Consider the following 14,187-nt stretch of genomic DNA (forward strand, 5'->3'; position numbering starts at 1 on the left):
GAGGATAACATGTATTAGTAATGCTAGAGACACAGGTCATACCATTATGCCAATTTAATGTGTTAATTTCAAAGAAGTATTGAGCAACTGGACAAGGAATATATTAAGAGACTTGGACCCTTTCATTTCTGGGTTACTGAATCTAATCTGATGCAATGGTAAATACCCCATAACTGCTATTTGGTGATACATCTGTAACAGAACCATGGTTTTAGTCTCGTGCTGAGAGAGCAAGTAACGACTACTGCCAGTTCCAGCACAGAGTTTGAGAACAGGTACAGAGATTAACTAAACCTTATTGTTCTAAATGAAGACTCCCTTCAGAAAGCCTGCACTCCTACTGCCTTTTTACCTTGTTCTTGAGAAATATTCCCTGTCAGGTTGCTGATCTACATCTATATGAACTCAGCAGTTCTAAAGGGGTAGAAAGTTTTATTCAACGATTCTCATACCTCTCCTTTTAGATAACTGTTATTCCTTGTTTGTTTTAACTATGTATACTTTGGGAGTTTCAGAAGTCTATAGCAGAGCAACAGTTCTCTGTGGAGTTTGCTCCTACAGACAATAAAAACAATTCTTTTTCCAGAAACCTGCAAACCTAGAAACAATTCTAGGTAAATTTATGCTTTAGTGGCATTCAAAATACACAATCCAATCACATTCATTCAAACTTACTTCTGTTGTTTACTCCAAAGCAATGCAACATCTTGGGACTATTTTGGATTTTGTTTAAGCCATCACTTGGATTTTTAAATATTTATGCTTAGATGCTAGTAGTGTGTATTTCACTTTTCTCCCATCAGACTTGGCATGTTTATTAAAACATTTTATAATCTTTGAGGGTGCAGTCCTGATGCTGCTCATGCAAATACTGTTGGTATCAACACAAGCCGTGCCTATGCAACTCAGGAAGAGGCTTTATACATTTTGCCTTGACTTCTGTCTTGCTACTGCATGGCACAAAGTATCAGACTAAGATGAATTCCTGAAAATATGTAGCACTGGATTATGTTATTAAGGTGCACACTTACACATTTATGACAGTGGTAGTGGTCATTTAAAACAGGGAAACAGGGCAAAATGCTTTCTCATTTGTATCCGTAAAATGCTGGTTTTGCCATTGCCTCTGTACTCCTCAAGTTTTCTTTTGAGGTGTGCTTTCTTGAAGTACTATTAACAGGGAATGGTCTTAAAACTCTAAGTAAGTTGTGAATTCATTTGTCCCTTCCAAGGTGTGGAAATCTCGTATTTAATCATCAGGCACTGAGACCAATGAATGCAGAGAGGTACTTTGCAGACACAGCAATAGACCAGGTTCAGCAGACTGAGTTTCTATGTACTGGTTCTCTTATTATACAGTACTGGGTGGCCAAGGCTAGACTGGTTTGTGACACACCTTCTATATCTTTTACGTGAGAAGAATCAGTGTGACTTGCTTTGCAAATAAGATTGACTTAAAATAAAGAGAAACCTGAATTAATAAAGTCTGCAGATAAAAGCACCAATGAACTGGGTATTTTCATAAATGCAGGGCGCTCGGTTTCCTGCTGAGTACTGGAAAATGGCAGGTGTCCATTGCTCCTTCTGTGCTTTTAGCCTTGTGTGGTATCACAGACATGGGGACATTTTCTATCCTGTACCACTCGCATGCTTGTGAAATAGCCAGCCTCAGTCCCACCCAGTGCTACTGCTCTAGTCAGAACTATTTACTTTAACTTATGTGTGTGTAAAAACGATTGAAAAGAGACCAGGTGTTTCAAAGTTCTCTCCCAAACTTGGAAAAGAAAATCCTTAAATTATTTATGTTTCTAATGTTAATAATGGGCCATGCTGATCACTGTGCAGCTGTATGCGGCCAGTGGAGCTGCAGAAATCCAGCTTGAATTTAACCTGTTTGAACTGTGCAATTACATTCAACAGAAGATTTTTGTTACTGCCTTTTACAGAAATGCTTTTAGTCAGTCACTGTGAATCATGTCTGAATACAGCTAAGATGGGGTTAACTGGTATTTATTTTTTAAGCTTATGGAACATTGCTGGGTTCAATACATTCAGTAGCTGCTGTAAAAATGTTAGGGAAAGACAGGTTTGAACAAAAATTTTAGATCTGAATCTGTGCTCACAGTTCAAGCCTACCTCTAATGACCTGATCTGGAGCATACCCAGGATTTCAGAGAGTTATAATTCACATCTGTGTTTCTAACTCCTTCATGCATGATTGTTTGAATGTGCACATTTGGAACAGGTCCACGTCTAACAGGCTAAATTGTAGTTCCCAAATCAGAAGCCACATGGTATTGCTATGTAGTTTTTCATTTTCCCTTTTATTACATAGCCTTCAAATAAGGTTCTGCCAGTCCAGCAGATTGGATTAACACAAAATACCGAAGTCTACATTTTCTGCCTACCTGCTAATGAACTCTCACATTCTGATTTCTACCAGTGATTTGAGAAAGCCTTTGCACAATGGCCACTCCACCAAGTAATAATTAATCAGAGTGCTGGAGCAGACTGTAATGATGCAGGACCCACCAAGCTGTCCTAGTATGGTAAGGGTAGTCAACGCACAGATCTCTTATTTTTAAGATTCATGGAGCCAAGCTAATTTATATGTCGAGCACAGGCTGCATTTACTTGGATTTCCCTCTATTTCTCTACTAACTGAAATATTTTAGTTTCATGGTAACATATGTGAAAGCGTTGACAACAGTATTGCTTATTCCACATGTTAATTATGTATTTGTTCAGAGTGCGCATTTCTCATGTTAAGATTTCATTTCATGTCAAAGGAAAAGTTGAAATGTAGTTAAGTGGATTTGTGCTTTTAATTTTAGATTAAAATTATAATTTTTTTTTTCTTCTAAACCAATCTTGTACATGATTCCTCTGTACCATATGCATTTGAAAATCTGGTGTTGGCAAGAAGTTTAAAAAGAAAGTAATATTCACTTCTCAGAAAAGGATTTTTGAACAAAGCAGACCAATTGTGCCATTAATGAGAAAGTTAAATGAAACAAATGACAAGGCAGACAAGAAAAAAACACAGCATCACACTCAAGGAATGCATAGGCACACAATAGCTTATGCAATATCCCCCATCTGTCAGAATCAGTAAATACAGATATATCATTGGAAATATTCATTACGATCAGCCATGGTGCCTATGGATCAGTAAATGTAATCAACAAGCTTACAGCACTCTTAGTAGTTTTCACCTGTAGGCAACCATGTTAATTTCATCCCAGCTGCAAGACCCAACTGATCAGTACTGGTTTTGTAAACCCCAGACCACAACTGGTTTGAATACCACTCACTCCTGAAAAAGGTACTTTGGGAGTCGAGTCTGTCACATCTCTAGAGTGTATATGTGTACGTGCAGGCATTTACACGCCTATAAAATCAGCACTTCATGGACTTGTGTTTCTGCGCAGATATAACTATATATACATTATATACATATATGCATAAAATTACCTTGTTTGGTAAACTATTTTACTGTCATAATCACATAGTGCTTAATTTTGTTGTATATCACCTTTTTCCTATTCCAACTATTTTCTTATATGTGTCCTTTTTTTTTTTTAAAGAAAGGTCTTTGTGTTTGTATTCGTGCTCACTTGCATTTGAGAGAATGCAGCCATTACACTTGCCTTGTTGAGGATTATGGTTCTTTCCAGAGGTTTGCATGGCTGCTGGAAAGAGAAAATAATGCACTTTTTGGGAGTTCTTTTCCCTCTAGATATTATATACAAGAAAAAAATTAATTTCTCTTTTTTTTTTCTCGCAAATGAGAAAGTAATTAACAGCACGTGTTGGGCCATTCACTAAAGGCTATGATAAATGATCTATTATTTTCAAGCTAATGAATGGAATGTTTGTTCTAAAAATGGAAACTGTATGATTGTGTTCATCTTCCAGTTATGACCTTTCAGTTCAAAGATCGTCTTAACTCCTGGCTGCCTGATCCTGAAATTTGCTGAATGTATTGAAAGTTCTTCTCTTAATTCAGATCTCCAGAGCTTCGTAGGCAGTCGTAGGCCTTCAGAAACACTGTGAAAGCAAGGCTTTGTCCTGCAGCTCCACACAAAACTAGGTTAAAAAAAACCCAAAGCAAAACAAAATCAAAACTCAAGGCTTGCCAAGGTAATGTAGTACTAATCACAGATTGTATTCCAAGACAATAGTTAAGCATTGGAAACAAACTGCCCAGAGAGCTTTTGGTATCCTTATTGTCATCAGAGGGGTTCTAAAACCAGGTAAGATACACCTATCTGCCAGGGATGTATTTTGAGACTCATATTGGGGCAGAGGAGTGAGTAGACAAACTCTTGAAGGACTTACTTTTTTCTGAATCCATATTCAGGTTGTTCTGAATGCAAAAGCTTAGACTTTGCTGAGGAATCTTATGAGAGTCAAGGGCTGTGACACTTCATTTGCTCTGCACCCGAAACTCCCACTGAAGCCAATTATTCAATCTAATTTAACAAAGACCACAGCTTCTCTGGCTGTGCAATTGTTGGTAACCATCAACAAACTGATTCATCCACAATTGGGCCAAATGTTACAAAATCTGTTTCTGAGTTCTTGTTTGTACCCCCATCATAAGATTACACCAAAATTAAAGCATGCAGTACTTGAACTAACTTCAAAGGCTGAGCTTACACTTCTAGCTAGTTCAGCCTTTTTACTGGTTCATGTTTTCCATTTGGCTTCAACATCCTGTTCCTTACTGATGCCCTTCTAGAGTTTCATTTACAAATATTACATCCCTGGTTAGTGAGCCATGCTAATTAATACTGTGGTGGAGGCTATGGATTATAGTAATCTCATGCCTCCTGCTAGGAAAAACGCAATTTTTCCAGACATTTACATGTAATGCTGTATTGAACATGGCCAAATTTGTCTTAGGAAAATGAACTCATTTAATCAAAATATATTCAACCAAGGTTTCTTATGCTGTTATCTATTGCCAGTTTTGTTAATCATGAAGCCCAAAAATTTCAATGCAGTAGAAACCTGAGAGCCACAATCTCCTAATTAGATTATTTCAAACAAAACACTGAAGTTAAAACAGGCTGGTTTAAGTATACATATTTTTAAAAGTTTATGCCAATAACAAGTTTGCTAAAAAAACACGAACAGATGATTTGACTACTTTCTGGAAGCCCCACATGTCTGACTGTGCCTCACCTTTCAAACCAGGGACCACAGTCTGACACGGATTTTAGCTCCACTGGAGACTTTGGTCAGAGACTCCCTTGACTGGAACTTCGAGTGTTGCCTAATTTACAATTGTAAATTGATATTTACAGCCATCAAATACCAACAAATATGAAACAAAAGCTATGGAGCCTTTACACAACATAGCAATCCTAAGTCAACAGGTTCTTCCAACACCAAAATAAACAAAAGCAATGGCAGTTTTTAGGAAGAGCGGTTATCTTTTATTAGACCTGGTGATGTAATTGGAAATAACGGAGGAGCTTTCAGGCTCACAATTCATTCACCATGTTAAGAAATACATCATCCCTGGGGTACTTATTATTTTATTTTTGTTTTTAACTCTGTTCATGTACTCTCTTTTCACAAATGGACACAATTTGGTTGACATGACTTCAGTATGATGATACAAGTCACAACAAACCTGAAAGAGTTTTCCTCTAGACTCTCCCCCCTTCTAGACTGTCATTTCAGACCCAGAAAACTTGTCAACATCTCCTAACACTCACCACGTCATCACCTCAACACGAATGAAAACAGACCAAAATGAGAGGTTTAGAAACCTATGAGAAAAGGTCTAAAAACTTGGTACAGGAAACAACTGCAAAGTGGCATTTTGTATGTAACCTGGCCAGGTTTTTTGTCAGAATGAGCTGTACCGGGTGAATTGAATAAGAGGCACAGATGTCTCTAGGTTAAATCCTATACAGTCATTCTCTCAGGCTGCAGTCCATACCTGAGCAAGGCCTCTTCTCTCCTCTCCATGCAGCTTCTTCCTCTGAGGGGAGCACACTGAGTCAGGACCTGCCCAGAGCAAGCATGTTGAACCTAACCAAGGAAGGGGCTAAAGACAGTGCCTTGTGGAAAGTGAGTCCTACCTTCTATTTGAAGGAGACTTTCCCACTTCACAGCCACTGTTTTATACCCACAGGTAGGTTGGTCTGTCATTTTCTATAAGAATTAATTTCTTGAAAAAAATTGCAGCTGTACAAACAGCAGTAGTTGGCCACTTTCTGCTATCCTGGAGGTCAGATAATCACTGGTCACATCAAGGAAAAACAGAAGCTATCAGAAGGGCCTGGTCTAAACCCTGTGAAGGTATGAAGAACACTCCTTGTTCCAATGGCTTTGGACTACTGAAGGGCACCCACAAATCTGCTGATTAGACTTACTGTAATGCATCCATGACCAAGGAGGAGAGTACTGGTGAAGGTACCAGATGCATGCACGTACAGACTGACCAGGATTGCTGGACAGGACATGCAGACATTTTCTGCCATACAATCATTTCCATAGGATGGATGATGTTTGGAGCTAGAAAGTTTCACCTTGTGTGAAACTAAACCATGCCACAGCACATCCTCCAAACTGTGCTTTGAAAAGAGTGTGAGAAACTTGGCCTTCTGTCCTTGTGTTACAGTCCTTGCTTTCATTTTCAAAAGGAGGAGCTCTGCTCCTGCGCTGTTCTTACCCTGGACACTTGCCGGAGCTGACCCAGGATAGGAGTGCTTGTAGACTACATCTGATGGGCGGTCAGTTGCTGAGCTGGGAGTGGAGGGACTGAATTACATGTAACAAGTCTACGGGTTGACTGGAGTATTTGTCTGTATTGGTGGTTTAACTCCAAAGATTCCTGGTAAAAACAGGATAAGTAATGAAAAACTTTATTGGATAAGGTACCTCTGCGCAAATACAGATTGGTATAGTGGTTGCCTTTGATGAGTTTATTTCCAATGCATACAGGCTACATAACATTTTAAACCACAAAAGACAGACTAATCATAGAATAGTTAGGGTTGGAAAGGACCTTAAGATCACTTAGCTTCAACTCCGCTGCCATGGGCAGGGACACTTCACACTAAACCATCTCACCCAAGGCTCCAATTGGCCTTGAACACTCCCAGGGATCGACCATTCACAGCTTGTTTAAAAATCCAATTTATCTAAACAAGGTTTTCCCATTGCTAAAACAATCAGTGTAAATTTGTTTCAGAGAAGGCCTCTGAACGTGGAGGACTTCAGAGTGAGAACAATACAAACCATACTCCAGAAAAGGAAGCGGGTGTCACATGAAAATGTCTCAGCTGTGGAACCTGGTGTGTTTCTAGCTCTTGGGCCTGAATACACACATTAGCCATGTCTTGACTGCAAGTTGGGAACTTGAGAAATAGTTGTCTCTCCTTAACAATATAATTCCTGATGGTACCAAACACACGATTATTCACATAATTATATCACTATTTGAGGTGTATAAAATTACAGAAATCTGTCTCTTTATAAGTTGAACAAACTTAAAAAATTAGTTTGGTTTTTTTTTTTTTGAGATTTTTCTATTTCAGAAGCATGCATAAAATCAGCAAAGGCTTGTGAAATCCCTGTCTGCTTCATTTATTCTGATCTGAACTCTTGCTTTTTTCCTTAATTTTTTTTTCCCCTCCTTTGTTTATAATGAACTTTTGGAAGTATAAAAATATTTTTCTTCCCCTACTAATTTTGACTTTTTCCACTTAGGAATCATTGATTCTCCCTCATTTTTTTTTTTTGTACAGCTGTCATTCCAATTCTGCTAAATAACTTATTGTGCCACAATATCTTTCTTTGTTCCACAGCACCGATTGATGTCGACAAAACCATGGCAAAAGAGTGTTTGATTAGTTAATTTTTGTCACAGAACTGGGAGAAGGAGCACAAATGTATGTGCTTTCGTATGTGGCACATAGCATTGTTTGATTTTTCTTTTTCTTCTGTGATAGAGAGGTAGATTTTATAATAAACTATTTAGGAATGCATCTGGCTCAGGGGATTGCTGATGTCCTATGTGATCTTTTTCCAGTAGATTGGTTCTAATTTGATCCAGATTATGATTATCTAAAGACTTTTTGTGGCATATGCAAAATCACTTGATTGTCACAGTCCTGTTCCTAGTTGGCTCCTGTCCACACCACAGAAAGTACAGTCCTAAGTATCACAGCTGGCACTCTTTGTGGAAAAAACAGGGATCCACTGCCTGAATTTTCTCTCACTAAAGTCAGAGGTAAATTTTATTTTAAATTTCAGTGAAGCACAAGCAAGAAACGATTTAGCATTGATGACTTCCTGCACTCCTCAAAAGACGATCCCTTTCAAGGATACCATGAAGAAGTATTAACTGTTGCTGGTGCTACAGTATTTTCGAGATGAAAAGAGGACTGCACATTCTAGTCTGGTAACTGTGGCACCTTTTGAGCAAACAGTCCTAATATTTATGTCCAAAACACAACTGGAGCAGGTGCCAGAAACCCCAGGGACTGGATGGACTGGGAAGGAAATAACTGCTGTTGCTGTATTGTATGCCTTGGTGTTTATTTGTTTTGATGCGTTTGGATGCATAAGGTCTGCTCAGGTCCAAAACCACATTCAGATTTATAATTCCTTCAGAAACTGGAGTGATAGGAGCAACTCTGTGCACTGACTTAATGGAGCTGATTATCCTTTCCTTCCTTTCATGGCTCTTTCTTCCAATGTACTCTCCATCCTTTTTTTATCCCTTGATCGCACCATCCTGAACTGCCCTTTATACGGAACAATAAGGAGTTGGCTGTATATTCCACACCAATGACATCAAAGAATAATAACAACTAGCACTTCGTTTAGCATCTTAACTATAACACAAAGATGACTAGCTAGCACTGTCTCAGGCACATATTTTCTTTGTATGTGACCAGTTTTCACATACATAGAAAAGAATTCAATGACCTGGCCAGTCATGAAGTAAGCTACTGAAAACAGCAATCAAAAGATTTTTTTATTTGCAGACCTAGGTCCATCCACCAAAATACTCTCTCTCACCAAGACTGGCATTTATGGTAAAATTCCTCATCGATAATTTATAACAATAGTAACCACAAAACCTGCTATGCTTTTATTCCAATTGATTTCACATCCTCTTTTTCTGACATTGTGAAAAACGAGGGCAAGTTGAGTGCAGATTTTAAGATGCCCTAGACAACTCTCCCTGCCATTTCTTTCCTGGTCTCTCTGAATGACTGCACAAGCTCTCCTCAAGAACAGCAGTATGCTTGTGGACCCAGATATTTTCCTTAGACCCCCCACAATCAAGTTACAGATCTATCTTGCCATTCCTTCTGCAGGACGTCATTAACATTTGTCTTTTTGTGTTAATCCACATGGGAAGGATTCTTGGGCAGACATTCTTTATTTTGGTCTCAACTATTGTAACAAACTTCTCTTCATTTTGAGGAACACTGTCCAAATTGCATCTATTCAGACTGCTGTAGCAAAGAACACTCCCAGCTTGTAGCCACGGCTGTACGATTTCTCTCTGCACTTTTCTACTGACACTCTCCTCTTCTTCAATCCCATCAACGGAAAAGAAACTTCAGTTTAAAGGGCCATCTCCCCTGTCATTTGATGTCAGGATCTGCTGGCTTTGGCAAGGGAGCGCAAGGCTTTAATGAGTATCTCGCTGCGCAGGAGGGGCTTCAGTTTCTTCAAGGCAGGAATTCACAGCATTTAGTGGAATTCCCCCCGAGACTCCCCAGGAATAAAAACGACAATACCACATGCAGGCAGTGATCAGGTGGAATCCATGGGCAAAGCACACATGTGCCTCATTTCCGAGAAAGGTACAAAAATTGGCTAAAGGATAGCTAGAAAGGATTATCAATTGCTTAATTTGTTTCTAGGCTTGGCCAACCCTTCTTAGCAAACTCTATAAATGATTATTATTTCATGCACTCTGGTATTCCCGCCGTTTTGGTTTGATAGCCACGCTGGAGATCTGGAAAAGCGACTGATGTCTCCTGGAAGGGCAGAAGGCACCGATTTGTGTGGGGAATGGTTGGGGCAGTGGCACCATGAGGGCTCTTGGTGGGCGTGAGGCCTGCCACCCGTCTTGGCTCAGCACGCTTCACCAAGACTGCTCCATGCCGCTCCCTCTGCTCTGCACCACAGCGGCGCGCAGCCCGCGCACAGCCCTCGGTGGGCACAACCATGCCCCCGGCGACGGCTCGCAGCTGACACCGCTTCCGCGCGGGCCGCACCGCCCCCTCCCAGCAGATCGCGCTCTGCCGGGTTTGGGCCCAGCCGCTCGCCGTACGCCGTCGCCGCCCCGCGCGCATGCGGGACAGCGGGGCCGCAGAGGGTGCCCTGCCGGCGGTGCGGAAGGACGTTGGTGCGCCAGCGCTGAGGTGAGGTCGTGCTCGCTGCTCCCTCCTCGTGCCGCGGGTCCCCTGCCCCTAGTGCCCCACCACAGCCCAGCGCCCGCCGCCGCCGCCCTCCCCACGTCTGCCGCCCGCCCCGCAGCCCGTGACCTCTGCGCGTCCCTGAGGTTGCGGGGACAGGCCCTGCGGCCTCTTCCTGCGGTAACGGCGGGAGGGGGGCCTCGCGGGGATGGTTACTGTGAAGTGGGAGAGGAGGGTGGGCAGCACCAAGGGCTTTGGGGACAGCTTGGTCTTCTCCCGGGCTTCGCTACCGCTCCGGGGGCCTGTCAGCGCAGGGGGCAGCACCTTGCGGGCAGCCGCAACTGACTGAACCTTGCTTTAGACCATGTGGGGTTTTAGTAAAATCCTACCGGATAGGAGGATATCCTTTAATGCGATAAGGGTTGCAGTTACTTAAAAGAAACCCCAGACCACTACACGCGCTCGGGAGTTCAAGAGGCATGTGCTTTTCCTTAGAAATGAATAAAATGTGATCAACGTTATGAATGTCATCTGATGTAAACACCAGGACAGCAAGCCTGAAATGACAGATCTTGCAGGAAGAGAAGAATTCAGTATGAACAGTGAAAGCCTGTCTTGATCTGGCTGTAAAAAAACTTATATAGATTCATGTCATAAATACATTGCCCTTGAATGTCATCCCTTAAACACTCTCATTAAAAGTCTGATAGGAGCGCTGTTGCTTGTACTGTGAGCGTAATTGTTGCACCATACAAAAAGCACGATCTTTCTAGAGTAGAGCTGCAGAAAATTATTTAAGTAGAGCGTATTGTCCCATAATTCCTTTTCTTTTTTCCTTTTTTCCTTTTAGGAAATACAATCACCATGTCGTCTGCACTGTTACCTAAGCCACAGATGCGGCGCCTTCTGGCCAGGCGGATGAAGCTTCACCTATTTGGGGCATTTTTTGTATCTTTGGGATGTGCGGCTTTATACAAGGTGAGCTCTGCAGTCATTCAGTTATAAACGGGGCTCATTAGAGTGCTTTAAGAATTCATAATATTTCTTTGTTGAGATTTGGTTGAGCTGTTCATCAGAAAGCTTTAGTAATATATTTTTGTAAGCATGTTTCCAGAACATAAATAAATCTTCTAATCTTCATTTGAAGAAATCATATGACTAACCTGATGCTTTAAGCTGTGTGATCAAGATCACGCAATTCATGACAACTTAACCTTGAGTCTCCTTGTCCTAGACTACTCTTAATCATGTACATTAACTCTAGATAGTCTGTGTCTCTGTCACAGTATCTAAGACAGTATCTAAGAGTGTTGTCAGATTCTTATTTCTAGGCTGACTTCAGAAAACTTGCTCAAAAGCAGTTTGGAAAACCCATCCTTGATGTCAGTGTGGGGAAGGCTGATGTGGTCATTTTATCCTTTCTTTTGAAGAATCGTGGAAATGGAACATTACATTTCCAAAAACACCCCACCCACTTATAGATCGCTTTTCATGGTCCTTAAGAGACTTTGGTAAAGATATGAGTTGTATTTGTTCTTGTGTGCCTTTAACAAATGATTCTTGGATCTCATACACACAGCAAGCAACACAGAGTTACTGTGGAAGAAGTAGATCATGGTTTGCTTGTTGAACTCATGCAAATGTGATTTGCAGCATTTGAGTACTCAGGAAGCTGTTGATAAAAGTGACTAGAAATTAAGCTGATTTCAGGTTGTTCGTCACAAAAATATCCCAATCTATGTACACTTCTCAGAGATCAGCAAACATCTCAGAAATGAGTTTGCACAGTTTAAGTTCAGCATGTACGTAAGACCTCTGTTAAGAGGTAGGCAAGCTTGGTTTTTGTCAGACTTACGATATTTTTTTTATTAATAGTTAATAAAACATAAAAGGTTTTGTACTTTCTTTGGCACTCCCACATTAATACAGTAGTAAGGCAGCAGACCATATTTAGAATTGAGTAACATGGATCTCAGTCGTGATTTACTTTATTACATGTTAAGATACTTTTGGACAAACCCGCCTTGGACTTTCCTTCACATCTGGGGGCTTTTGAAGCATATCTGTGTGCTTTGTGTGAATGAGTATCCAACGAGTCAGGACTGTTTCTGTTGGTGAGCTGTATGAGTGGCTTGGAGGTATTGTAAAACTTTACCAACTTCTGTAGCTGATCTACAGTGTAGCTCAAATGTAATTGTTCAGGACACCTTTTTATCTGGAGTTAGAGTTCTGCAGCTGCCCACAGGCATAAAACTTGCCATAATGGCGTGTTTTACATACAAAAATATTAACAAGGAGGTTATTGGACACTTAAATGTCAATATAGGTGGAGTGTTTCTGGATCTTAAAAGTATAACGTGCTATCTTGTAACAGACTTTCTTTTTAAGGTTTTACTTCACATAATTGTTTTCTTGACCAGTGGTCAGGTAGACTGAACTGTGGATTTGAACAGAAATAAAATAATATTTTACTTATTTGAGAGAAAGGCTTTTAAGACCAATGATACAAATCATAGTGCCAATAGAAGAAAAGTCCTGGTTGTAAACCTTGGCAAGGTCTGATTTTCTGTGTGTCACTTTCCAGTTTGGAGTTGCTGAGCCCAGAAAACGAGCTTATGCAGAGTTCTACAAAAACTATGATCCCATGAAGGACTTTGAAGCCATGAGAAAAGCCGGTGTGTTTGAGTCTGCACCACCCAAATGATGGCATCCTGATTTACAGGTAGTAAGCTACTCTGCAGTAGAACAAGAATAAATTAGGTTCAGTGAAACATCTTGCTTTCATTTGGAGGTTCTTTCCTTTTGATCAAATAGAAGGATGCTCCTAAAGAAATAGGATATAAATTGCATTTGAGATACCTCTGGGTAATAAAAATACGAAGAAATATGGGAGCTGGGGAGAGGGAATAAGGGCAGAATACAAAGCTCTTGATACCTTGTGGATAATTTGTTTAACTTCCGTGATACAGGAGACTTGCAAAGAGTGATGCCAGGCCTTTCACTCCTCACGCAGCCATGGAGAAGAGACTTGCCTGATACCACTGTTATGCTGCTGCTGTGACACCTTGAACTGCTTAGCTTTAGGCTATCTATGTGTACTACTTGGGTAATTGGGGTAGCACAGTGAGATGAGATAGAGAGGCTGTCTCTCATAGCATGCATCTGAATGTAAGGGAGAAAGGCAGGTTCCACACATCCTTTTGTCTTTTGAAGTTGGTGATGGGGAAAGATAACTAGTCCTGAGAGGAAATATATTTAAATATATACACACACACACATATATAAAAATTGCAGTGGCTCACAGCTCTGTGTGCTAATATTCAGATTTTTGCCATCCTGGGTGAGATGGTTTAGTGTGAGGTGTCCCTGCCCATGACTGGGGGGTTGGAACTAGATGATCTTAAGGTCCTTTCCAACCCTAACTATTCTATGATTCTATGAATTAAGGTTGAATAGAGCTGTGTTCATGATACTGTTTTCCTAGCACTTAATGCTGCCTTTTGTTTGAAGACTATCAGACTTTGTCCTCGCTTAGTCTTCATAACACCAGGAAAAAAGTCCTGATTTCAACCTTGTCTTAGTTATTAATGACCATACTCACTAAACTGCACGAGCTCATGGTGTGACAACTCAATAAAGAATTCCTCCCCCTTTCTTGATCCAAATTTCTTACATTGAGTTCTCTGCTTCTCTTAAAATTACTTCTAACTAATCTAGGATGATAGCTTTTTCATTCTTTTGGAATGTTTTCATATTATGATCATTACGTGATAATCTGTGGCTC

The 14,187-nt window shown here is 40.6% G+C and overlaps 1 protein-coding gene across 1 annotated transcript; it reads left to right on the forward strand.

Moving 5' to 3' along the window:
- The first annotated feature begins 10,274 nt into the window (after positions 1-10,274).
- Positions 10,275-13,175, forward strand: LOC133266630 (cytochrome c oxidase subunit 6C). Its single transcript, XM_061448046.1, has 3 exons — positions 10,275-10,409; positions 11,254-11,381; positions 12,988-13,175. The coding sequence occupies exons 2-3, from the start codon at positions 11,268-11,270 to the stop codon at positions 13,105-13,107; spliced, it is 234 nt and encodes a 77-aa protein (XP_061304030.1). The 5' UTR covers positions 10,275-10,409; positions 11,254-11,267; the 3' UTR covers positions 13,108-13,175.
- The last annotated feature ends 1,012 nt before the right edge of the window (positions 13,176-14,187 follow it).

The sequence above is a fragment of the Pezoporus flaviventris genome, unplaced genomic scaffold, assembly GCF_033815535.1.
Source record: "Pezoporus flaviventris isolate CSIRO_AGI_PZ_B2104156 unplaced genomic scaffold, CSIRO_AGI_Pfla_v1 ptg000007l, whole genome shotgun sequence".
Taxonomy (NCBI): domain Eukaryota; kingdom Metazoa; phylum Chordata; class Aves; order Psittaciformes; family Psittacidae; genus Pezoporus; species Pezoporus flaviventris.